The sequence below is a fragment of the Dermatophagoides farinae genome, chromosome 3 (assembly GCF_024713945.1).
Source record: "Dermatophagoides farinae isolate YC_2012a chromosome 3, ASM2471394v1, whole genome shotgun sequence".
Classification (NCBI taxonomy): domain Eukaryota; kingdom Metazoa; phylum Arthropoda; class Arachnida; order Sarcoptiformes; family Pyroglyphidae; genus Dermatophagoides; species Dermatophagoides farinae.
In genome coordinates, this window is record NC_134679.1 from 3432627 (window position 1) to 3456267 (window position 23641).

Here is a 23641-nt window from a genome sequence, read left to right on the forward strand (position 1 = left end):
AGCTTTTTGTAATCGATAAAGTTTTCTTATTACTATTTTTTCTTTATCCTATTATATTTGAACAGTCGATCACTTTTTTTTCGGTGTGAGATTAACAAAAATAAAATAAGCGGACTGTAACGTGTAGATGAACCATTGAATTATGTCCACTTATTTCATTTGATTTTTTTTCTAATGCGTAGGTGTTTCATTCGTATACGATGAGTATGTATGCATGATTGATGTGTGTAAATTAATTTCAAAATCTATTTTTTTGTTGATTATAATCTACAGGCTCAGTGAATTTTGTGCGAGTTCACTTAAATCATGACGTTAGAAGATGAACAACGATTATCAACTTCGCATTCATCGACATCATCTAATACAATCAACGTAGATAACGTAAACAATACTGCAGATCATCCCGAAGAATCTGATCAATCAAATTCAGATCAATCAACGTCGACACCACAAGACCACATTGAATCGACAATCGCTGAAGAAGTAAGATCAAATAATCAAGCAGAATTGCCATCAGACCAACAAGACGATTCAAATATTGACCAATTGCAGCATTATATCAATCAAATCCGTTTTGATTCGACCACTGGAAGCCATCAGATTCCACCAGAATTATTGGCCGAAGATCAAGATCTTTTGGAATCAGAATTTGAAAAACTTGATAATGATATGGACGTCATTGAAATGTATGTAAATCGATTGAATGAACAGGCAAATGATTTGCAAGAAAAATTACATGATTTACTTCAGAATATAATTCAAGAAGATAATTTTTCATCATCCGACATCACAACAACCAAAGCCAATTAGAATCATTGCATTTTTTGTTTAATTAATTATTATTATTATTAGTACATTTAAATTCATACATCATGAATGACAACGATAATAATACGAAAAATAGCTATCGATTAATTGATAGATTACAAAACGATACTCGTTTAAAAACACTACTTACCAAGCCCAAAATTCAAATGTTCATCAAGCAAATACTCAATGATGAACATGAATTCTTACATCAACAATTGGCTAAATCACATCGGGCAAATCATAATAGGTCATCATCGACTTTATTCGAAGATCAACGTCTCGAGCAACAAATTTCTCCATTAGAACATCATCTAATCGATAGCCATGGATCAGACGAACAAAATTTCCTCCGATTATTAATTGAAATCATTCAACAACAACCATATTAATTTTCATAATACAACATGTAATAATAAAATCTATAGTACATTCCCTATTAATCAAACGTTTAGTCAATTTGATTGTATTTTTATTAATTAATAATAATAATTTTAAAATGAAAAATATATCAATTTATTTCATTGGGAAACAAAAAAAGAAAATCAATAATTTCTTTGGAAAAATAATTGAAAAAGTAAATAATAATTTTATATTAATTAGGTTTCAATTCAAAATCTTTCACAACTTGTACGATCGGCACAAACAATTCACTAACATTGGGCATTGGTGGTAAGTTATTTATATCAGCTGTTAGGTTTGATGTGGATGATCCAGATCCACCACTACTTGGTTCTAATTCAGCCAGTTTCCATTGCCACCGTAATCGTTGAATTGATGCTAATGATTCTGCTTCCATTTGTTGACGATTCAACATATCTATTTTGATCTTGTTCCATTTATCATCATCATCACTTTTCCATGATAGAAAAACACGGCCATTAAAACGTATACGGCCACAACCGGTCAATGCTGATGGGCCATCATTTAAAAATGATGGATTGTCTGTTTTGATCTGTGCAATGATCACGTTGTCTTGGGAATGGTCCGTTTCAAGTTCAAGTTTGTTATAAAGTTCTTCATCTTTCAAGTATGTACACACTGACAATGGCATTGTTTGATTTTTCTTATACATATCGGCACGATTATAAAGACGTAATGTTTCCTGTTGTACAACCATACAAAGTTTATCTTGTTCAACTCGATGTCGCAATCGTAGGTGATGACGTTCTCGTTCCTGTTCGATAAACAATGAATACAATGGCGAATCTCTGGCCAATTTAGTAGGTGGTGAAGTCATTTGCAAATGTTCGGGTAATTTTGGCTGTGGAGTTGTTCTTAACAGGTAATCGCAACGATTTAATAAATAGTTCTGAAATCCAGGAGGTTGTTTTGATTCGTTCATTGTAGGTATTGGCATTGTCCGACGTCGACGGAGTACATGATCACGAATAGCCATGAACATACGATGCGAACTACGTTCCGGTTGATACTGATAAAGATTCATGTTGAATTCTCCGTTTGATCCGTTCGGACCGATTGTATTACCGGTACCATTAGGCCCACCACTACCGTCACCTCCACCACCATTCTCATTATTATTATTGTTACCATCACCATCAGCATTTTCACTAATCTGTCCGCTAGAATTTGTTCCAGCCAATTGATTTGATTGATTTAAATTAGATTGTCCGCTACTGGCGCCCGATCCACGATCATTTGAATAATTGTAATAGTTGGAATTTGTATTTGTCCCACCACCACTTGCGGGATTGTTAGAATTACCAGAACCACCAACAGCTGTCGTATTCGAAGTGGCCGTATTTCCCACTGCATGTCCCAATGATGATCGATCTGTGTTTGCTTGTGCTCGATTTTTCTTTTTTCTTGTACCAGTTGAAACAGGTGCATCATCATCATGATGATGTTTTTGTTGAGCTACACGTTGACTACTTCGTGTAATACGATGATTTGACGTTGTGGTGGTTGTTGCAGTAGTATTGGTCGTTGTCGATGAAGATGCCGAACTTGCAAAAATTGATGACGACGTTGTACTCAAATTAGATATTGTTGATGATATCACAGCCGATGTATTGATGCTTTGATTCGTCAGTGATTCAGCATTTAAATTATCTACCGATTCCATTTGTTTGGTTTGCTGCTGATCACCAGTCGAAGTAACAACATAAGGATATTTTTGTGCTGGCTGACCACCATTACCACCACCATTTATAACATTGTTTCCACCGATTGTAGTATTGCCATTACCATACTGATCAACACAGGAAACAGTTTGCGATCCATTACCACTGTTTACTGGATTGATCACGATCATCGAAGGATTGGATCCAGAAGGCCCACTATTTACAGTGCTATTGGCACCACCACCTGTAACAACAGCACTTGAAGAATTAGAAACCGAATTCGAATTTGATGGTGGCAATACGATCCGTATGGGCGGAACTCTCATCATCATTTGTTCGCTATTGTTAGATGATACGTTGGATGTTGCTGTATGCGACGAACCAGCAAAAGAAGGATCCACGTTTTTTCCATCATCATTATCTTTATTTCTTTGACCACCATCTTCTCCAGCTGTTGATGAATTGTTTGAGTCTATTTTGTTCACTGGTGTGGATCCTGAATCAATTAAATCATCTTGCTGAGATCTTTTTGATGATTTTGATGAATCTTTGGGCGTCTTTTTAGCACTATTATTAACCGAATCACCACTACGACGTCTTTTACGGCCTCGAAGCTGATGTGAAGCTGGTGTGTTTACCGAATCCTTTGTAATGTTTTCATTAACATGAGCATCTTGTTTTGATACTATTGCTGATGTTGTTATATTGCCTGATTCAACCACTGACAATGATGTTTGTTGTTCTGTATCGTTTTTCGAATTATCAACGGTTTCGCTTTTATTACCGTCGTCTACTTGGCTACTTGTAAGGCCGGATTCGCTTGAACCAGAGCCATCGCCTGAAGATTTTTTTGTTTCATTGCCTATCGACGATGCAATCTTTTTTAAATCATCATTTTCCAATGTTGATTTTTGTTCAGAAGAATCATTGTTATTAGATGTTGTCGTTACCAATGATGATATTTGTTTCGATGATTCTGATCCAGTCGTCGTTGTAGTTGTTGCTGTAGTAATTGTTCCATTACCGGAACTAATTGCTGATGTAATGACTGATGCAGATGTTGTTGATGATAAAGTAGACACTGGGGAAGAAAATGATGATACATGCAGAGGTGGTGATGATGATGATACTGTTGATGGCGTTTGTGATGCAGTTGTTACTGTGGTTGTCGATGTTGTATTCGTGATGGATGTGGTTTGTTGGCTCGGCATAATCGATTTATCGGATGTTCTAATGGATGAGTGTCGGTCACAACGGATTGTTTGTTCAGATGTTGATGTTACAGAAGATTTTCCAATGTTTTGTTCGTTTTCGTCTTCTTTCAATTGCTGTTGGTTAATCAAATCGTTTTGATCTTCCAATTTCGAAGCTAATAATTCTTCGTCACTATCGTCATCAGAAGGTTGAACACTTTTCTTGCTCGAGGACGATGATGAAATAGTTTTTGATTGATGTTTATTTTCTAAATGATTTCGAAGTAATCCTTCTATGTGTTCGTCATAAGCTAAATCAATGGCTGATTGTCCTCGTTTGTTTCGTTGTAATGGATTCGCACCGTGTTTCAATAAAATCTTAACGATGGTCTGATGACCATTTGATGCAGCATCGATCAAAGGAGTTGTTCCACATTGAGCCGAAGCATTCACATTGGCACCATGATTAACCAATACGCGTACTGCTTGTGTATGGCCACGATTGCAGGCTTCATGCAGGGCTGTCCAACCTGTGAAAATTAATCGGGTTTAGATTTAGATTCTAAAAATTGTTTGGCTTATCGATCGATGAATAATAATTATACAAACCAGCAAAATCTTGTATGTTAATGTCATACGCTGCAGCAAACGATGTAGCTGTACAATTATGTGAATCTAATGATGATGATGAAGTTGATGTTGGTTGCTCAACCGGATTGGATCGAGTTGATTTTTTTGAACCACAGCCGAAGCCTCCGTTGTTTAATTGAAGCAAATGTTCCAATCGGCCAAAATCGCCACGAATGGCAGCCAAATGAAGTTCGGTTTCACCTTTGTTATTACGAAAAAATTTTCTTGATGCCGTTGTTGACGAAGATGCTGGTGATGATGATGACGACGACGATGGATGTGTATGTTGATGATTATGGTTATGAATTGACGATTCTTCGCAACTTTGTGAATGATGATATGATGACGATGATGAATGTGCGTCTTGATTTGAAAGATTCGATGATTCTGAATCAGATAATCTATTGTTTGATGATATCGTAGTTGCAGCCTGCTGTTGTTGACTATGATGATGATGATGATATAATTTAGGACTATTCGATCGAGATTTTGATTCAATAAATGGTGTTTGACTTAATGTTATCGAATTGTTATCAACGGATAGTTCTAAAGAATGTTTATAATATAAAAAAGAAAAGTGGAAAAAATGAAAAAAATGATTCAACGGTTCTTATTCTCACTACAATGTAAAAAAAATCACATCACATCACAATCGAATCAAGAAAGAAAGGTCAAAATTTAATCAAAAATTAGAATCAATCGAAAAGAACAAAATAAAAAAAACATTATCAACATCAATAATGAAAAACAGTAAACGGCGAAAAGCAAATTCATTATTTGCAACGCGTCTGTTCACACAACAAGCACAAAGAAACTCTGTGCTCTCTCAGTATTCGTCTTTTGCTTTCTCATCAATGATGATCAGTTGGTTGTATTGGACAAACCAGCTCCAAACTCGAAACTCTGTCCTGTAATTTTATCTTGCAAGCAGCAGTCATGCTAGGATTATATTCAAGTTGCTTGCCCCATACAAAACAAACCATTAATTTCATGAATTGATGATGATGAGAAAGGGGGATCCAAATGCTCAAGATAAACTTTCACTGATTTCAACTGTCTTTGTCTCTCTCTCTCTCATTTTTAGCTTATGAAAGTACCTCTTCCCCACAATATTGGGTATGCTGATCACACACAACCACACACCAAACCAAACAAAAACCAGTTCACACAAATGAATACATTATAAAGACAAATGTGTGTACCAGATTAAATGAACAATGTTGACACTGAATTACAAAGTTCAAAAACAAGAATATAATCATCAAGAAAATCTATCAAATATATTCGATCTGATAATTTTTAAATCAATTTGTTTTTCATACATAGCAAGTAATTCAAATGTTGAGAACTAAAAAACGAGACTATTTTCACTCGATTAGTTCCAATAAGTTGAAAGAGTACAACAAAGGACAAATGAGAACGCACATTTTGGCACACAAAAACACACACATCTTTCTTTTCTCATCGTGTTGGATATCGTGTTGTTTTTTTCTAATCGAAATCGAAATTATTGAATTAAATTGCGATAATATATTAAAATGGCTCACGACGAAGGAATCGATGAATCTAAATTTCAAGGATGGCGTAAATACTATAATTCATATACCCGAACAGGACGAGCTGGTGCTTCAGCGATCACATTGGGTTTGGTTGCTGTTGGTGTTTTATATTTGATAGTCAAGCCGAAAAAGAAGTAAAATCAATCGATTGCTTTCGAAATCGTAAAGATTTTCATCAAATATTGTATACATACATACATACAACTATTTGTATCTTAGCTACTCAGAATGAATGAATAAATAAAAATTCATTACAATTAAACTTACCATCAATTGAAAGCTGTACGGCTAATTCAATTTGTTTTCTCAATGAAAACGGTGCCGTAATGTTACCGACAATAGATGTGGATAATGATGATAATTTGTTAGTATTGAATGATTCAGTTTTGTTTCCTTTTTTGGATGATGATGAACAAGATTCATGATCACCAATCATAACTTCATGCTGCTCATCATGTGATGAATTGTTAAATGATTCATTTTCTTCTCCATTATTTTCGATTGCATTCATAGAATTTTCATCATCACCATCATGATCTTGGTCATCGTCGTCAAAGTTTTGAATGCCAACCTCATCATCGTTATTATCATTATGATTGCTGCCAAATGTTACAACATCATTAAATGTCAAACGTCGACGTGATGATGAAGATGAACCCGTTATGCGATTACGTTTGACCGTTTGAGATTTCCTTTGATATTCTTTACCGTTTATAGTATTTGTACGTTGTGAATTATTTGTTACAGCTTTTCGTTTACCACTACTAATGCTATTATTGTGATGATTTTGACGTAAACTATTGTTGAAAGTGGTCAATTTGGAATCGCTTGATATTAACAACGATGATGATGTTGTGGAATATTGCTTCGTTGATCGAAGTTTCTATAAATGAAAAGAAAAATCAATGAATCATTTCCATAAAAAAGTCTAAAACACAAACCTTATGGCTGGTTGTAGTCATCAAACATCGACGTGATATAGAATCATTGCTACTGCTATTACTATGTTCATCTGTATGATGATGATGATGATGATTTCGATGGATTGGTTTAAGATGTGTAGTAGCTTTTGTCGTGGTCGATCTCGATGCTTGAATAGTCGACGTTGATGAAGATGATTGTTGATGTTTGGCCGAATGTGAACGATCACTAAATAAATTCTTCATGAGATCTTAGTAAAAGTTTTTCACTTGTTTATAATTATTTATTATTATTCTTTATGAGTATTTTGTAGTATAAAAAGAAAAAATCATAAAGATTACGTAATTCATCGCACATGTGGTGAATAAAGAATTGGCGCCAAAATTTGTTTATGTTGCTACTTTTTTCACGTATTTTTTAATTCTTGTTTAAACATGATGGCATTTTGTTCACTAGAAAATTACAACAACAACAATAAAACAAAAACAAATCTACAAAAGATTGGTAAGAAAATTTGGCGCCAATTTTCTAAATTATATTTCAACATTTACATATATTTTATAGTTGTTAAAACCACTTCTCTTTAATTCGATTGATGATTTTAAATGGACATCTATTCATCATATCAATCAAATAGTACAATCGATCGATTTAAACCAATCAATGTTTAGAACATCCAGAATAAAAAAGGTTGAATTTTCGTTTTAGTTGTACACATTGATTATGAACATGTAAATGTGTGTTTCAGAAACAGTTTGAGATTCGCTCGCTACGAAGTTTTCTTGAGCGGGAGAGGGAGAGAGTGAGAGCTAACTTTAGGCGCACTTTCTCCTTTTCACATTATTTTCCCCTCTCTTTTATATTTATTTGATAGTTTGTTTTTAACATTTGCAAATACCGTCCATAGATGTCGTTTCTCAATAAAAAAAAAATTTTAGTTTTGGAACGAAATGATTATCTTGATTGTGGATCGAAAATTAAATCTGGACATATAATATAGAAAATATGAATAAAATATTATGAAAAATAATGATTAAAACATGTAAACACACACACACAAACACGTCCGTATACATTTACAATTAAATGAATTTGTTTTCTTCCTATGTATGGAATTATTTTTGGGTTTTTTGCTTTTGTTAAAATTGAAAATGACAATGATTTTTTCTATCATATAAAGTGGATTATGATGTGGGGGGAGGAGGAGGCATCGAATATCCACCAACACTACCTGGAGCTCCAGAAACTGGTGGTCCGGCTGCTGCTGTTGATGGTGGATATTGTTGCTGTTGATTCGATTGTTGTGATTGATCATTATGAGGATAACCACCTGATGAAGGTGGTGGACCATAGCCTGGATGCATTGATGGCGGTGCTCCACGTGGCGGTTGTGGATATTGACCAGCTGGAGGATATCCTTGTTGTTGAGGCGGAATTGGATATCGATTTGGCTGACCACTACCAGCCTGACTAACTGCAGTTGGTGCTTGTTGTGAACCACCACCACCACCACCAGAACCATTTGATGCTTGAGTTGATGCATAAGGCGGTTGACCCCCGTACATGTTAGGAAGAGGTGGACCATATGATTGATGAGGGGGTGGTGGAGGTTGGCCATAACCTTGATAATAGTTGGGCATATAGCCACCTTGTGGTGGTGGATATTGTTGATTTGGAGGTGTTGGTTGTCCAGCTGTTTGTTGTCCAGCTGATTGGGGACCACCAGCTTGTCCACTGCCGTACCACTGGCCACTTTGTGGCGGATAATTTGGATATTGACCATATTGATTAGGATAATGATGTGGTGCATGATGGTTTTGATGAGGTGGTGGTGGGCCATAATTCGAGCCATAATTCGCATAATTCTGGTGGCCCGGATATTGCTGTGGAGCAGTCGGTTGTTGTTGTTGTTGCTGCTGCTGCTGTTGTTGTTGTTGTTGTGGTGGTGGCGGTTGTTGTTGTTGTTGTTGTTGTGGGGGATAAGAAGGACCAACTGCAGGCGGTCCATATTGTCCATATTGATTTGTGTGTGGATAAGGAGAATTCGGTTGCTGTTGAGAGGATGTAGGTGGCATCCACGTTGATGAGTGAGAAGCAGGCGGATACATCGGATGTTGTTGTTGACCAGATGGCTGTGATTTTCCACCACCATAACTTGGCCTGGATGGATTGGAATTTGATACGTTCGATGATTGCGATGTTGGTAATGCTGATACTGATGGTGGCCGTGGTGGTATCGATTCTTGTGATTGCAGTTGTTCTCTTCTGGATGATGATGGTGTTGCTGAACGAGGTGGATAACCAGCATTTTCACCACCAGTTTCTGGTGTGGATTTATTATTGTTATTAACATTATTGTGATGATCAGTATTAATAGTATTATTATTATTATTATTTTCCAAAATATTTGGGGGTGTGGTACGTTGAGAATGTGATGTAGTCGATGTCGATATTGGCGGATGATGATTAGTTGGAGGTGGTGGGTGTGGTGGTACTTGTGCAGCAGTAGCTGTGATATTGGGAGGATATCCCGCACCTGGAGTTGTAGAATTATGATTCGGAGGTCCAGGCGGACCATTCGTTGTTGGTGGTGGTGGAAACATTGGTGGCGGTAATATTTGTGATAAATTTGGATTGGTTTCAGCCGCCGATGTTAGATAGACAAGATTTCTATGTAATGCTTGTTGTAATGGATAAAAATCTTGTACACGGCCACGATTTTGATATTCAATTATACAATTTATTAGATGATTGTTTTCGTCCAAAATCTATTAAATTAAAGTCAGACAATGAAATGTTCAAATCAAACTACGATCGTATTCAAACCTTTTGAACTTGAGCCGAGCTGATGGGTGGTGGCAGACCTTGTGGCATTGGATGTTGCCTATGACCATGATGACCGTGATGATGTCCACCACCATGATGATGATGACCACCAGATTTACCTCCGGGTAATCCTTGAGGCGGTTGCTGCTGCTGCTGCTGCTGTTGTTGTTGTTGTTGATGATGATGATGATGATGATGAGGAGGTGGTGGAGGCATCGATGATGAATATGGATGATGTTGTCCTTGTGGTGTAGGCGGTGGCAGTGGTCCAATATTGGATGTCGTTGATGATGATGTTGGTGGTGGTACCGCTGCCGAAGCTGCTGCTGATGGCGTCGAAGCCATTATCAATGATTTAATTTTATCTTGTCAATGAAGATTACGATGATAAAATCTGAATGAGATCAATCATTCAAGGAATGTAAAAAAAACAGCATGAATCAAAAAAAAAATATACGAAAAGTTTTTTATGCTGTTGGCCTTTTCAACACAATCAAAAATTCATTTGATGTCGATGTCAATGAAGTCGATGAATAGCGAGCGTCGTCGTTTATTCTTTTTTTTTGAGCACAAACAATGAAAGCATCTATTTACACTCGACCGGCATGTTCTTTTTGGAATTATTTTGTCACCACTAATTTTTATTTTATTGTTTGAAATTGATTCTTAAATTTTTGGATATCAACAAATAATATTTTTTCCGCCATCATTTTTATTTGGAGAAATCTTATTTCCTGTTATAATAAATTTTCATTTTATCGTAAACGTTATTTAAAAAAATTCATTTAGTATCATAATTTGAAAAAGCTGTTTAGGTAGAAAGAGCCGACAAGCCTTTCGAATGCAACGTTCAATTTAATGAAAAAACTGAAGCTTGGTTGCATGCATGTTATATTGAAAGTGGTCCGAAATCCGAAGACAATACCATTATTACTAACTCCTGTATTCGTATTGTTGGTTTCAATTTTGTCCGTTAGTTGTAATCCATAAGAATTAAATTTGGTAGAAACAAGTCGTTCAATCATGACATCAACACTATCTGCTGTAAATGATAATCATGTTACAGCACAATCAACTCCATCATCATCATCATTACAACAGAAACAACAACCACCAAATGATTCTGATGATCTACTTGAAGATATGCTCAATGATGGTCAAAATTCCAATCATCAAAATATAGAATCAGATGCACATGGTGATGGTGGTGGTCATGAAGATAATGATGTTGGTGGAACAGGCGATGATGAAGAATTAGAAGTTATAAGAGCTCGCGTTCGAGAGATGGAAGAAGAAGCGGAAAAGCTAAAACAAATGCAAGATGATATTACCTCACAGATAAGCAATACTGGCTCAAGTAAGGATCAATTTATGTTTTTTTCGATTCCAATAATTCATTCTACTTTTTCAGATGATCATTCAACCTTATCTCCCGAAGAACGGGCTGAGATAGATAGTCGGTCCATTTATGTCGGAAACGTAAGTTTATATTTCTTGTTAAATTTAACTAATAATGATTAATTTTTTTATCAGGTTGATTATACGGCTACTGCCGATGATCTCGAAAAACATTTCCATGGTTGTGGTTCAATCAATCGTGTGACCATTCTGTGTGATAGATTTACTGGACATCCAAAAGGGTATGAAATCGATTTATTTTTCTCCACAAGATAATAATTTCAAATTCCTCATAAAGATATGCTTACATAGAATTTGCTGACAAAGATTCAGTGGAGACGGCTACAGCTCTCGACGAATCCCTATTCAAGGGTCGTCAAATAAAGGTGAATGCCAAACGAACTAATCGTCCGGGATTATCGACCACAAATCGTCCACCACGTGGTCGAGGTCTAATGGGACGTGGTCGTGGTGGTTTTTTTCCTCGTGGAGGTGGCGGTGGTAGTCCATGGATACGTGGTGGTGGCCGTGGTGGTCGGGGATTCAGGTATTGAATTTTCTGAAAAAAAATATATCTTCAATCAATTTCAAATTTTGATCAAATGAAAAAATAGATCCCGTACTGGCTGGTATGGCTATTCACCATATTGATGAAAATTCATGAAAATCTAAACCAACCGACAACGAAACGAAACACACCACCCATATATGCATCGAAACGTGCTGTTTATCAATTCATTTGATACGTTCATTCATTGTCATCGTCATCATTCTTATGATTTACATTCTAATGGCCATCGATTTATGAATAAGCCACGATAGGATCATTATATAATTTTTTTTTCGATTCACCAAATACATTATATCCAATAAAAACCACATTGGATCATCCAAATATAAAAAAACAAAACAAAACAAAAAAAAATATCACCCATACCATAATATACTCAAATTTATAGTGAAAATTATCAAAAAAAAATTACATAGACGAATAGCCAAACAATAAACGTCTTTGTTTATATATGTAATATGTAAACATCTTGATATTCATTATTTTCACTCATAATAATCCGATAGAAAATTTTGAAACAAAAAAAAATAAATGTTAAAGACTACAAAATAAATATATTATTCTTAGGGATTCTCGAAACATAAAATATGAAAAATGAACAATTTAAATCAATCATGATATGTTTATTGGATTTTTTTTTGTATTTCAGGTTGATAAAATTGTTATCGATTCAGATTAGCGACCTTCATCATTGTCGGATAATGTATGATTCATGTTGATTATATTGCCACAAATGTTTTGTTGTTCTGTATGGTAGATATGATTAGCAGCTGCCAATGCACCACCTTGTACATAACGAACAAAATTATCACCCACTAAAGGACCTAATGCATATAGGCCTGGAATGTCTTTGCATTCATGAGTGTATGGATCAATGTCAATTGGATTAAGGCGATGATCAATAGGAGACGAAGCATCGTTTGCCAATCGTTGACGAATTTTATCATCGACAAAATCTAATTGAGGATTTGAACCGATTAAAATTAATGCAAACGATATACGAATAGTTAGCTGATGTCTTATAGGACGATGACAACGACAACACAGTGTTGAATCGGCTTTATTTTTATCCAGAAACTCTAATGTTGCAGTACGATGACCATTGGTTGCCGTTTGTATGGAAGACAAAATACATTCTTGATATGCTTGATAATGTTCGAATCGCAATGTTGATTGTTTTGAGGATGATGATGATGATGATGATGATGAATAAGAAGAGGGTAAATGATGTTGGCCATGCGGTAAACATGACAAACAATGGATGCTATTCTGAACAGAGTGTTTCATCTGTTGAAATACTTGAAAATATTCGGGATAGTTTGAATCATTTGTAGCTAATTGGTTGAATATTAATGAACGATCTCGAATGGATTTCCTAAATAAATGTATGATGCGTAATGGACGACGTTGACAGCGTTGTGATAGTGATATCAAAGCATCGGCAGCTGAAAGTCCAGAACCAACAATCAATACTGGATCGGACGAATGTGTTCGCGATGTCGACAGCATTGGTATACGCCAATATGGCAACAATTGTGTATGTCGTATGATCACATCTAATTTGGTCAATGAATGTAACACAAATGGAAATGTTTCGCCTGCTATGTTCAACATACTAGGAGATGTCGATGTGCCTTTGGCCAACACTACTCGCTGGGCTCGATATCGGACACGATATTTTTGTTGCCCAGATGTTGACAATTTTCTGCATACAGTATCGACAATAAAACATTGACTTATTGGATCCCAATCTAAAAGTGTTGCACGGGTGTGATTGCGAAAATGTTGATCCAAACCGAAATGATGAACGTATCGGCGATAATAATCAGCAACCACTCGATAAGGAATACGATTATCCAAAGGAAGTTCACCGTCACTATCGTTTTGATGATTCTCATCATCATATATAGGCAACACAGGCAACTGCATCAATGACCGACGTGATAATGTGAGAACTTCGGTAGTATGACTGGAACGAAGTTTAGACGAACAAGTCTTGGCAATGGCATGCCAAATACCTCCAGGTGATCCAGACGAACCGATCACCAAGTGATCAACATGACGATCAGGTCTATATGTCCATTTCAATGTGGAAGGATTTCTTTCACCGAAATCGGCATTTGGATGTTGAAGTTGATCCATCAATACGGAAACTGGATTGGCTCCAGTACGTCCTACAAGATTTTGACTAAGTTCTTTCAAGTCGGATTCCATTAATGATCGTAGTTTTGGTTTCGAAATGGACTCTTGGTCATAATCATCATGATGGCAAGAATCCGAAGCACAATGATATAAAAGTCGATCATGTAGATTTTGCAATGTTGGATTTGCTCCATTCTCATTATGTGATTGAAAATCTTCTGGTGAATAATAAGGCCAATGACCGGCTAATAAAAAACTTAAAGTTATCGCAGATGGACCATTACCGATAACCAATACATTAGTGGATTCGATTTGATCAAACGATGAATCATTGTGTTTATGAGAAGTCAGCGTTAATGTGCCTTTTTTGGCCATAACGATTCAATTATGGAAGAATTTCAGACAGAAACAAAAATCGGGTTAACCAAACGAAATTAGGACTGTCTGTCAGGACGATGACTGCCGGCAGTTTTTATATGGAAGCGGCAATTGCTGATGATGCTGAGGATAAAACAGTGATGTGAATTCAGCACAACAACATTAATCATATCATCAATAAATGATATTACGGCAATATATTTGATTTTAAATCACAAGTTGTACGAAAATGACATGCATCATTTAGCTACTGATCAGTCAGTTGATATTGTCGGATTGTTGATAAAACCAGAACCCAGAAAAAATCCAGAAAAAAAAATGAAAAAGGATAAACGATTATGCGCAATCCGATCTTCGATCGAACAACATCTACATATTAATGCGGATATACATCATCAATATTCGAATAATTTGTGCATCATTTCTGTCGACACGAATCTAAATCAAGTGTTGACAAGATATAGATGTAACCGGTAACGGTTGATGGCAAATTCGTTGGTAATTCTAGTGAAAAAATAATTTTTTATTTGTTTTTCGATGTGAACATCATCAAAATTCATTGAGATAATAGTGAATATATTCAAACTTTACTTGAAGATTATGGAATAAAGAAAGAGAGAGAGAGAGTAAATAATTATATCAATAGCGAAGACATCAAACCAAAAAAAAAACCTAACATGACGAAACGACGAAATCACCACTATAATCAAGAGACTAAATGTGGCAAACAAACCGAACTTGGATAAAACTGTACGACCATAGTAGATTATTATATATAGCTAAAGTTTACATTTATTGTATCATGCTGTTTGACTTCTTCTTCTTCTTCAAATTTCAAATTTTGTTTCATCTACATTTTGCCACATATTTGTTACCGAAAGTGACAATGTACATGTATCAAACTATGTGTGTTATATACCACATCGGAAAGATTGATTTTTTTATTATTATTATTAGTAGTAGTGATACTATATTCTATAAAAATATTCCTGTTTTGTCTGTCTGTTTATATACGGAATCGAATCGAAAAGTACATAATAAATGCATTTCATCACTGAAATTGGATTTTAATTTTCTTTGTTCATAATAATAATAATATATTATTGTTTCTACTACAGTTACAATAAAAACAAAAACAAGGTCATCGTCATGATTATAACGATGATGATTCATATAATTGCCATCGCCATTTTGTTATTGATTTGAATGTTCAACAAGATCCCTGTCCATTGGATTTCGTTATTGATCTGTTTTTTTTTTAATTTAGTTTGTTTTTTTCATTTTTTTTTTTGCTATTTATATTTGTTTGTCCCACTTTGGAACGATACACATGTACAGGTTTGTCGCTATGGAAATTGAAAAAATGAATTATATCGAAATTGATAGAGTTTTTTTTTATCCAATATCATCATCACGATATAATGAGGACAATTTTTTTTTTAATCCTTCAATTGTTAATCAAAAAAAAAAATGATAATTATCCAAAAACGGAAGAGTTTTTATACATTGTTCATAGTTATGTTAGCTGTCCTTTTGGTTCATGAACCATTAGTTTGTTTACATTTTATCAACATTGTTAACATGATGATAAATTATAATCAAATTTCAATTGGTTGCATTGCGTTGCATAATGTCATTTATACAAACAAAACAAAACAAAAAAATGCAAAAATAAAAATCAAGATTAGATAATAAAATGAATTCAATGATATTTTATCCGTACTGATCACGTATCCTCTTTTTTCAACAAAAAAAAAAAAAAAAAAAAAAAATACAAACAAAGTACAGAACATAAAAAGTACAAAAAATCATTTTAAAAAATTATTTTTTAATTTTCAGCCGTCGTAATCGTCTGGTCACAGTAACCATGTATGAATGAGCATTGTTTTTTTTTGGTGGGGTGTGGTGGAGTTGATCATCAAGTTAACCCGAAGATGATCGATCTATGCGATCGTAAATTAAGTGCAAATAAACAATCAAAATTTAAATCTTAACAAGGATAAATTTGAAAAAAAAACGATAACGATTATCGAGAAATTAATGTAGATGTATACATGTGTAATCATAAACATCAATAAAAAAAAACCAGTAAACATTAGTTGATCCTTCGTCCTCGCTCTTTATATATCCCCTTTTGCTTGGCCTAAAAATAAATTTCATTTTTTTTCTTGTGTCTCACTAAAATTCGATCTAAATAAACATGGTAAATATATTTTGAGGATCCATTTCTATCAACAAAAATGTTTACTATCCATTTTGTTTTGTTGTTAATCACAAGTCTATTCATAAGAATTAATAACAAAAATTTTTATTATTAAAATGTTTATAATGAAAAGCAATTTAATGTCGAAAACATCGTTCCATATCATCACGACGAAGTAGATAGGCAGGCAAATATATTTCTTCATTATTTGTGCGACAGATTTTGTTGTTTTTATCATCATCATCATCAAGGTCGATTCTTTTTGACAGCTCGGATGTTTTATTTTCATCATTCATTAATGTCTGTTGGTTATGATGTTTGAGACTACTACAAGGAAAATTTCGTATCGACAATGATGGATTCGGATGTGTATTTTCAGGACGATCAATCGATGTATAACCATAATCATAAAGGGGACAATAAGGCACTTGAAGATTGAGTAAGAATTGCCACACATTTTGATATGTCCAATCTAATAATGGATTAATACGAATAAATTCGGGCCAACCCTCATCTGTGGGCTGTACGGTGGTTAATGTAGAGCCAATTTTTTCATCAAAATCAGTTCTACGACAGCCCATAAAAACTAACTCAAAAGATTCATTTTTACGGACATCATAGAGAGCAGATTTAAAATCTTCTCCTGGATAAATGTTCATTCGGCAACCATAGAATGCTTGAATACGTCTCAAGTAGAGTTCTTGTTCTGGAAATAGTTCGGATGTTTTTATCCACAATAAATTTATCAAAGTATCTGAATGATTGTCATTGAGATTAGCAAGATGAATGGTAGCCAATGTGTGCAGCAACACGGTACAATCTTTACCACCATTGAAACTAAGGCACCATCTTTTGGGATCAGAATGGACCTTTTTAATTTGTTCCCGACAACATTCGAATAGGCCATGTACTTTCGTATCGATCGCGGCCAATTGTTTCAATCGTCTATAGGAATCACGGGAATCGAAACGAATCGAAGGTAGAAAGTTGAGAAAATTATCATTCAAAAGAGACAATTGTAATGAAAGCTGACGAATTCGATGACGGACATGAGCTTGTATCCAGGCAAATTTTTGTCGATCCTGATTATCATCACTTGAATCTTTCGAATTAATTTGATAAAAGAATTGACATTTGATTAAATTAGAATATTTATCGTAGTCATTGCCAATAAATTTATCGTCAAATTCATATAAACGTAGTAAATCTGTCGGAATATTGCGAAAATAATCAAAACATTCAATGATTGTGAACGTATATGAAATAGAAGGCTTTCCATTAATCATCATTGGATATAATTGATGAAATAAATCAGAAAGAAATGATTGAAATGCGTCGATCATTGAGCGCTCCAAATAGAATGAAAATCGATATTCCAAAGAGATTTGCACATTATTCGAACATTTTCTATTCATATTTTGAGCTTCGGCATTCAAAATGAATTCATTCGATGGCATCGGCGTTGACGAATTGACAGAATTCTTAGACATTCACGGAAAAAACTCGAAATCAAAAATTTTAGAAAAAAAATAAAATGCTATACATTTGCTTGACAATTTGTTTTTTATTCAGATGAATCTTCTTTCAACCATCCATAAATATTTATTGCCATCTATTTTCCAATTTTTTATTAATGCAATTTAGATACGGCAAGATCTAGATGGCAAATAGTAAAAACTAGGCATAAGTATCTTGTAAATTTTTTTTTCAAAAAAAAGTTTCACTTACTATTGTTATATGAGGTAATTTAATCAGATTGTATTGCAATAAATAATCAACAATTATATTATCAATGTAGTCACAAAAAATGGCATGATTTTAAGCCATCATTCAAACGGTTGTAAATTGTATTCAAAGTATTATATATTTTCTTTAATTTTCTATAATATTGTTTTGTCATCATCGTGATGATGATGATAATTAGCCATAAACACGACACCCTCGATTTAATTGATGAAAAATAAAATTGCGATGTAGAAAAAAAATAAATATTTCACTTTAATCAGAAATCAAAATCCAAAAAAAAAAACAAATTGTTCGACCGACAAAATATATCGAACATACAAAAAAAACATGTGAACACACACACGTCAACAATGGAAAGTTTAACCTAAAAATGAACAAATGCATTGAAATGAAGTCAACATTGAAGGGAGAAAAATATTTTAGTTATCAATGATAGATGGCATTCATGTCAAAGAATTTATTTGTTTTTCTCAACTGAGCAACATTTTTTTTTATTATAATTTCACAAGGCCTGATTCTATTTTCGAATTTGAATATATTTGGAAAAATTCTAAAAATATCCAATGAATAATAATTTCTCAAATACATTAGGTCAACCATCTTTTGGGATGACCACTGTTAATTATCAGCAACAGCAGCAGCAGCCACAACAAACTTCGAATACCCATCAGATTTTATTTGTCCAACCGCAAGATCAACAACAAGCAACTACAGCGGTACGTGGGACAGCAGCGGTTACCGCTTCAACTATTCAACAGTTTGCCAACAATCAATTTACCACATTTGTACAACCACAGCAGCGGCATACGAATCAATCATCATCGTCGACATCAACCACCGGTCATCTAAAGAATGTCGCCTGTATGCAAAGAGAATTGGAACAACTGAAGAAACAAAATCTTGAATTACAGGACGAGATTGAAAAACTTCGTCAAGCATACACCGAATGTCAATATCAAGCCATGACTGATAATGTTAAAATGTCCAACTATTGGGAGCAAATACAGCAACTACAAAAAGAAAAACGAGAGCAACATTCTCAGCCCTTTTATCATAGAAATTCCGAAGATCAATCACAATATTGTGATGAATGTAATTTCGAAATCAAATCTCAGGTTGCACTATTCATTCATAAATTGAATCACTGTTTTGTATCGCGATCGGGTATTCCTCGTCATCTTCAACTATGTACTCGTTCATTTACAACAATGCCCGATGATTCAATACGATTCAAATACCAATGTCATCACTGTGAAATTGATTCCAAACGAGAATTTCAGCGGCATGAAATTTACATGCACATCTATCAGTTTCATACATTCGATGTGCCATATAAATGTAAATTCTGTTTTCTATTTTTTACATCCAATGCCTATCTTAATGATCATCTGGCTGAAAAACATTCGTTACCAAACAATAGTAGCAACATTACGCGAGATCATGCAAAAAATCGTCGAAATCGCAATGAAAATAAAATGGCCGCTTCAACCGTCTCAATTCAAACAGTTTCAAACGCTGATTGCATGAATTCAACGTTACCATTAACGGCTAGTAGTACACTTTTGAAAAAATCATTTAATCACTCTGTAAAACGAAGCCGTACGGACCATCAAAGACCTGCAAGCATTAGTGAAATTTTTCAACGATTAGTCTGCGAAACTTCAGATTCGAATGTTTCTACGAAGAAAGACAATATCAGGTCAGAATCTTCATCGACTAGTGAAGCGAGCAAGACATTCGAATCTATGAAACGTGATGCTAATATTCAGCAAATTATGGCTGATTTGGATAACGATAAATCACTTAATTGTAAATATCCAGGTTGCAGCTTTTCGGCCACCACAAGAAGCCATCTGAAATTTCACATTAGTGCTCACTTGATGAGCAAATACAAATGTCCATATTGTACATTTGTTGCCAACCGTTTAGTGGAAATCAAACGTCATATAATGAAATCGGCAAAACATTCCAGCCATCATGTTTATCTCTGTTCGGGATGTGATTTTGCCACCGATTGTGAAAAGACATTCCGAGCTCATCATGTCCATTCGCATGATTCAACGGCAAATGTCAATGAGGTTATTGAACGAATGTTTCTAAATGAATCAAACGGAATTATTGGCCAGACAATTAGTTCGACACAACAACCGAGTTTGGATAATTTGTCCAATAAAGATAGCAATAAGTAAGGATCACTGAATATATATTGATTTTGAACAAATATATAACATGGTGCCGAAACATGATTTGAAATGACTTTTTTTAAATAATTTACTGTATGTTTTATATGTAAAACTACAATTAATCACGAAACTACCTTGCAGTGTTGTCATTTTAGGTCAAAATCAATTGACTTTGATCTAAATATTTTTTCCGCTTATAATATATGTCATCATCATTTTTGCCCAATAAAGTGAACAATGTAACCATAAAAAAATCATTTCCCACTGCCATCAATGTTCTCAGTTTGAATTTTTGCTTCTATAATAAACAAAAAAAAATCAAATACAAATAATTACCATGTCACCACAATTAATTATTATAAATAATCATAATCATCATAATAATTTACCATAGTTTCCACGTTCATTCAAACGTGCTTGTATCACAGTACGTCTAAGGATTTCAGCCGAATCATAGCCAACCTGAATAGATTCACGAATCTCATCTGGATTCTGAAGGTGAGATCTTTTTCGAAATTCTTCTCGTGCTTTTTGATACGTCAAACGAATTGCATCATTATCGTTTCGAAAAACTTGATTAATAGTTTTCAATATTTGCTTATAGCATCGTAAAGTTTCTGATCGTAAAACTGGTTGGCTCATTTTTTTTCATCAAAATGTTCAAAAAAAAACAGCTGAACTTTAGTTTATTCGAATACATTGTTTACGAACAGTCTTTATGTTGGATTTAAAATATTTTTTAGTTCAAAAAATTTAGATGACTATTGTAAAAGATTGAAACCATAATTGTAACCAAACTGGATACAGGAATAGAGAAACGATTGGAAATGCCCAATTATCAAAAAGATACCAATCTTCAATGAAATTCATCATTGTTCGTGGTTGTGATTGAAAAGAACGTTTCAAATGTTTCAATAGTAATAAAGGCAAATCATTGATTGGCAGTTTACGTAATGATTTGAAATCTGGATCCATCCAAATGGACAAACCAAACAGACAAATAAGATGTAGTGTGATTGGATGAATTAATAATAAAGTTATTGTTTTGAAAAGGTTACATATGCGTCGTAACAATGTTGAAGATTTCGTTGATCGATGGTGATCTTGTATCGAAAAGATGGACAATAATGGCACATAGATTGATGCCAATGCTATGGCTAATGAAATATTGATCAAAGATATGCTCGTCAGCAAAAGTAAAGTGTTTAGAAGAGTAACCATTGATTGTAGATTATATTGGTTAATTGATTTTTTAGCATGTGCTGTCATTAATCCCGGTAAATTCAATGAAATAATGGCCAATATGATAAAAATTACGTAGGCCAATATTGCTACCGGAACATCAAACATAATCATATTGAAAATGTTCAATCGTGTAAGAACCAAAGGAACGATACCAACAGCTAACAAACCAAACAAATGTGCAAGAACACAAGGCTTAAAAGAGGCCCAGAAATCAAAATTATTATCACCGGTGATATGTTGGCCGATGCTATTGTAACTTTGAAAATAATAGAAAAGAGAACGACATGCGAGGGGCAATGCCAAAAGACCAAATACGATCATATACGATGAAATCGATATGAATCGACGAGTCGAAGCAAGTAAATAGAAGTAAAAACTTCGATTAAATTTCTCCATCATATTGTTCAATGATCGTACAATGCCTTCAATGGATCGACCTAGCTGTAGTCCATTTACCATAACATATTTGGCTCGTCGATCAGACGCTTCTAAGGTGATGGCTGAAATGGCATACTTTTGAAATAAACCATGGGCACCTGTTGGCAGCATGGTAGCTTGCGTGGCCATCATTGATACCATCGTACGAGCTTTTCGCTTCCAATTTTCCCATTCATTTTCAGTCATATAGAAAGATTCGCCATGATATACTACGGGCACTGCTTCACGATTACATAGTTCAACAGCAACATTGAACAAATCCAAATTCGGTAGTTGTCCATTAAGACCTTCGAGTTTCACCTGTACATATGGCGGCGAAAATGATTGGAGCTCAAGATTCAATGCAGCCTGAATGGCACCTGCTTTGGCAAGGAGAACATCCGATTGTAGATACTGATCGAATCGATTCTCTAGACCCTGATAAGATTGTAGCCAGGCTTGTATACCAAGAAGTTCGTTACCAGAAATCAGATAGATAATATCTTTGGCCCAATAATTTTTGGCTAAGTGCAATGAATGAAGAGGAGAGTAAAGCAAAAGTTAAAAGCAGTAAATAGAGGTAAAATTATTATATTTACTTTTAAAAAACTTGGCCAACGAATACATTAAAGCGATCGATGGCAGTGTTGAACCATTTGGATTGGATGGCGATCGATATGGTGCCGAAATTACAATCGATTCAGTACTAGCAGCTCTTGGTGCCCGAAAGATGGCATACAGATTGAGACCTTCCACGGCTGGCTTTTCATAACCGAAAGGATATGTGAATCGAAATTTATGTTCATAAACTTCAAGACCAATGTCTTCAAATTGTTTTCGCAAAAATTTCACTGGAAAATATTTCTCATGAAATTCGGCACTCAGATTTGTAAGCTGATGAACAAGCCGTTCGGCTTGATTAGCGGCAACAAATTCACGGCTAGCCAATCCTGGTAGTAATGAATTATCATGGAATGATGTTTTCTGTGGTTCATGGATTAAATAGGCAAAAAATGACCACCCAGCCAAATATGATATCAAAGATATGATGACATTGAATCTGACCAATTTCTTGATGAAAGTTAACGCTTTGTTATTATCGTCAGAGGTTAGGATACTCATTCTTTCTTCTGATTGTGATTCTAACTATGAATGATATAAAGAATATATACCTCATACACAATCTATAGATCGATTCTGGCGATAAATTAGAGCTTTTTTTTGACATACATACTTTATTTAAAACATTTCATTTATGAACAGCCGATATGGTCATGCACCGGCACAATGATGGCTCATCACGATTTAGGATTGGCTACAATCTCAACATAATTGTTA

General features: G+C 34.6%; 9 protein-coding genes and 1 long non-coding RNA gene across 14 annotated transcripts; 4 read left to right on the forward strand and 6 right to left on the reverse strand.

The window, feature by feature from the left end:
• Positions 1–210: 210 nt before the first annotated feature.
• LOC124494974 (uncharacterized) lies at positions 211–1352 on the forward strand. The gene is made up of 3 exons (XM_047058272.2): positions 211–690; positions 764–811; positions 870–1352. Exons 1-3 carry the CDS (start codon positions 307–309, stop codon positions 1197–1199), a joined length of 762 nt encoding a protein of 253 aa, XP_046914228.2. The 5' UTR covers positions 211–306; the 3' UTR covers positions 1200–1352.
• LOC124494968 (uncharacterized) lies at positions 1300–7993 on the reverse strand. 2 transcript variants are annotated; one of them, XM_047058262.2, is made up of 5 exons: positions 7746–7893; positions 7215–7685; positions 6541–7156; positions 4694–5260; positions 1300–4614 (listed from the first exon to the last, which is right to left on the reverse strand). In XM_047058262.2, exons 2-5 carry the CDS (start codon positions 7437–7439, stop codon positions 1403–1405), a joined length of 4620 nt encoding a protein of 1539 aa, XP_046914218.2. In that variant the 5' UTR covers positions 7440–7685; positions 7746–7893; the 3' UTR covers positions 1300–1402. The 2 variants fall into 2 exon arrangements, with proteins under 2 accessions (XP_046914218.2, XP_075585373.1); XM_075729258.1 differs by having other exon boundaries at positions 7215–7993.
• A 33-nt stretch (positions 7994–8026) lies between these two features.
• Positions 8027–10594, reverse strand: LOC124494970 (uncharacterized). 2 transcript variants are annotated; one of them, XR_012832117.1, is made up of 3 exons: positions 10021–10550; positions 8275–9962; positions 8027–8177 (listed from the first exon to the last, which is right to left on the reverse strand). XR_012832117.1 is itself a non-coding variant. In XM_047058266.2 (2 exons), the coding sequence occupies exons 1-2, from the start codon at positions 10363–10365 to the stop codon at positions 8379–8381; spliced, it is 1929 nt and encodes a 642-aa protein (XP_046914222.2). In that variant the 5' UTR covers positions 10366–10594; the 3' UTR covers positions 8106–8378. The 2 variants fall into 2 exon arrangements, 1 of the variants encoding a protein (XP_046914222.2); XM_047058266.2 differs by having other exon boundaries at positions 8106–9962; positions 10021–10594.
• Positions 10595–10835: 241 nt separating this feature from the next.
• On the forward strand, positions 10836–12542 carry LOC124494973 (polyadenylate-binding protein 2). Of its 3 annotated transcripts, XM_047058269.2 has the most exons (5): positions 10836–11377; positions 11432–11499; positions 11554–11660; positions 11717–11965; positions 12033–12542. In XM_047058269.2, exons 1-5 carry the CDS (start codon positions 11044–11046, stop codon positions 12067–12069), a joined length of 795 nt encoding a protein of 264 aa, XP_046914225.1. In that variant the 5' UTR covers positions 10836–11043; the 3' UTR covers positions 12070–12542. The 3 variants fall into 3 exon arrangements, with proteins under 3 accessions (XP_046914225.1, XP_075585374.1, XP_046914224.1); XM_075729259.1 differs by lacking the exon at positions 12033–12542 and having other exon boundaries at positions 11717–11972; XM_047058268.2 differs by having other exon boundaries at positions 10884–11499.
• LOC124494972 (oxidative stress-induced growth inhibitor 1) lies at positions 12411–15210 on the reverse strand. The gene has a single exon (XM_047058267.2). It carries the CDS (start codon positions 14504–14506, stop codon positions 12665–12667), a length of 1842 nt encoding a protein of 613 aa, XP_046914223.2. The 5' UTR covers positions 14507–15210; the 3' UTR covers positions 12411–12664.
• A 417-nt stretch (positions 15211–15627) lies between these two features.
• Positions 15628–17909, forward strand: LOC142597397 (uncharacterized). Its single transcript, XR_012832126.1, has 2 exons — positions 15628–16712; positions 16846–17909. It is a non-coding gene; the product is annotated as an uncharacterized LOC142597397 (long non-coding RNA).
• On the reverse strand, positions 16802–18776 carry LOC124494719 (putative FAD synthase). The gene is made up of 2 exons (XM_047057975.2): positions 18441–18776; positions 16802–18368 (listed from the first exon to the last, which is right to left on the reverse strand). Exon 2 carries the CDS (start codon positions 18200–18202, stop codon positions 16850–16852), a length of 1353 nt encoding a protein of 450 aa, XP_046913931.2. The 5' UTR covers positions 18203–18368; positions 18441–18776; the 3' UTR covers positions 16802–16849.
• A 245-nt stretch (positions 18777–19021) lies between these two features.
• On the forward strand, positions 19022–20895 carry LOC124494718 (uncharacterized). The gene has a single exon (XM_047057974.2). The coding sequence runs from the start codon at positions 19022–19024 to the stop codon at positions 20645–20647; it is 1626 nt and encodes a 541-aa protein (XP_046913930.1). The 3' UTR covers positions 20648–20895.
• LOC124494726 (complex III assembly factor LYRM7) lies at positions 20645–21283 on the reverse strand. The gene is made up of 2 exons (XM_047057981.2): positions 21031–21283; positions 20645–20939 (listed from the first exon to the last, which is right to left on the reverse strand). The coding sequence occupies exons 1-2, from the start codon at positions 21281–21283 to the stop codon at positions 20896–20898; spliced, it is 297 nt and encodes a 98-aa protein (XP_046913937.1). The 3' UTR covers positions 20645–20895.
• Positions 21260–23593, reverse strand: GAA1 (glycosylphosphatidylinositol anchor attachment 1). Its single transcript, XM_075729364.1, has 2 exons — positions 22903–23593; positions 21260–22827 (listed from the first exon to the last, which is right to left on the reverse strand). The coding sequence occupies exons 1-2, from the start codon at positions 23423–23425 to the stop codon at positions 21395–21397; spliced, it is 1956 nt and encodes a 651-aa protein (XP_075585479.1). The 5' UTR covers positions 23426–23593; the 3' UTR covers positions 21260–21394.
• Between the last annotated feature and the right edge of the window lie 48 nt (positions 23594–23641).

What these genes read in the sequence shown, in the direction of transcription:
- LOC124494974 (XM_047058272.2), top strand. Translation starts at nt 307, where the DNA reads ATGACGTTAGAAGATGAACAACGATTATCAACTTCGCATTCATCGACA. An exon ending in TGGACGTCATTGAAATGTAT is followed by an intron (nt 691 to 763) that starts GTAAATCGATTG and finishes ATATAATTCAAG; the next exon opens with AAGATAATTTTTCATCATCC. An exon ending in AACAACCAAAGCCAATTAGA is followed by an intron (nt 812 to 869) that starts ATCATTGCATTT and finishes TTAAATTCATAC; the next exon opens with ATCATGAATGACAACGATAA.
- LOC124494968 (XM_075729258.1), bottom strand. Translation starts at nt 7,439, where the DNA reads ATGAAGAATTTATTTAGTGATCGTTCACATTCGGCCAAACATCAACAA. An exon ending in TGACTACAACCAGCCATAAG is followed by an intron (nt 7,157 to 7,214) that starts GTTTGTGTTTTA and finishes TTTCATTTATAG; the next exon opens with AAACTTCGATCAACGAAGCA. An exon ending in CGTACAGCTTTCAATTGATG is followed by an intron (nt 5,261 to 6,540) that starts GTAAGTTTAATT and finishes AACATTCTTTAG; the next exon opens with AACTATCCGTTGATAACAAT.
- LOC124494970 (XM_047058266.2), bottom strand. Translation starts at nt 10,365, where the DNA reads ATGGCTTCGACGCCATCAGCAGCAGCTTCGGCAGCGGTACCACCACCA. An exon ending in GCTCGGCTCAAGTTCAAAAG is followed by an intron (nt 9,963 to 10,020) that starts GTTTGAATACGA and finishes TTAATTTAATAG; the next exon opens with ATTTTGGACGAAAACAATCA.
- LOC124494973 (XM_047058268.2), top strand. Translation starts at nt 11,044, where the DNA reads ATGACATCAACACTATCTGCTGTAAATGATAATCATGTTACAGCACAA. An exon ending in TTTACTGGACATCCAAAAGG is followed by an intron (nt 11,661 to 11,716) that starts GTATGAAATCGA and finishes TTCCTCATAAAG; the next exon opens with ATATGCTTACATAGAATTTG. An exon ending in CGTGGTGGTCGGGGATTCAG is followed by an intron (nt 11,966 to 12,032) that starts GTATTGAATTTT and finishes ATGAAAAAATAG; the next exon opens with ATCCCGTACTGGCTGGTATG.
- LOC124494972 (XM_047058267.2), bottom strand. Translation starts at nt 14,506, where the DNA reads ATGGCCAAAAAAGGCACATTAACGCTGACTTCTCATAAACACAATGAT.
- LOC124494719 (XM_047057975.2), bottom strand. Translation starts at nt 18,202, where the DNA reads ATGTCTAAGAATTCTGTCAATTCGTCAACGCCGATGCCATCGAATGAA.
- LOC124494718 (XM_047057974.2), top strand. Translation starts at nt 19,022, where the DNA reads ATGAATAATAATTTCTCAAATACATTAGGTCAACCATCTTTTGGGATG.
- LOC124494726 (XM_047057981.2), bottom strand. Translation starts at nt 21,283, where the DNA reads ATGAGCCAACCAGTTTTACGATCAGAAACTTTACGATGCTATAAGCAA. An exon ending in GAATGAACGTGGAAACTATG is followed by an intron (nt 20,940 to 21,030) that starts GTAAATTATTAT and finishes TGTTTATTATAG; the next exon opens with AAGCAAAAATTCAAACTGAG.
- GAA1 (XM_075729364.1), bottom strand. Translation starts at nt 23,425, where the DNA reads ATGAGTATCCTAACCTCTGACGATAATAACAAAGCGTTAACTTTCATC. An exon ending in GTTGGCCAAGTTTTTTAAAA is followed by an intron (nt 22,828 to 22,902) that starts GTAAATATAATA and finishes CATTGCACTTAG; the next exon opens with CCAAAAATTATTGGGCCAAA.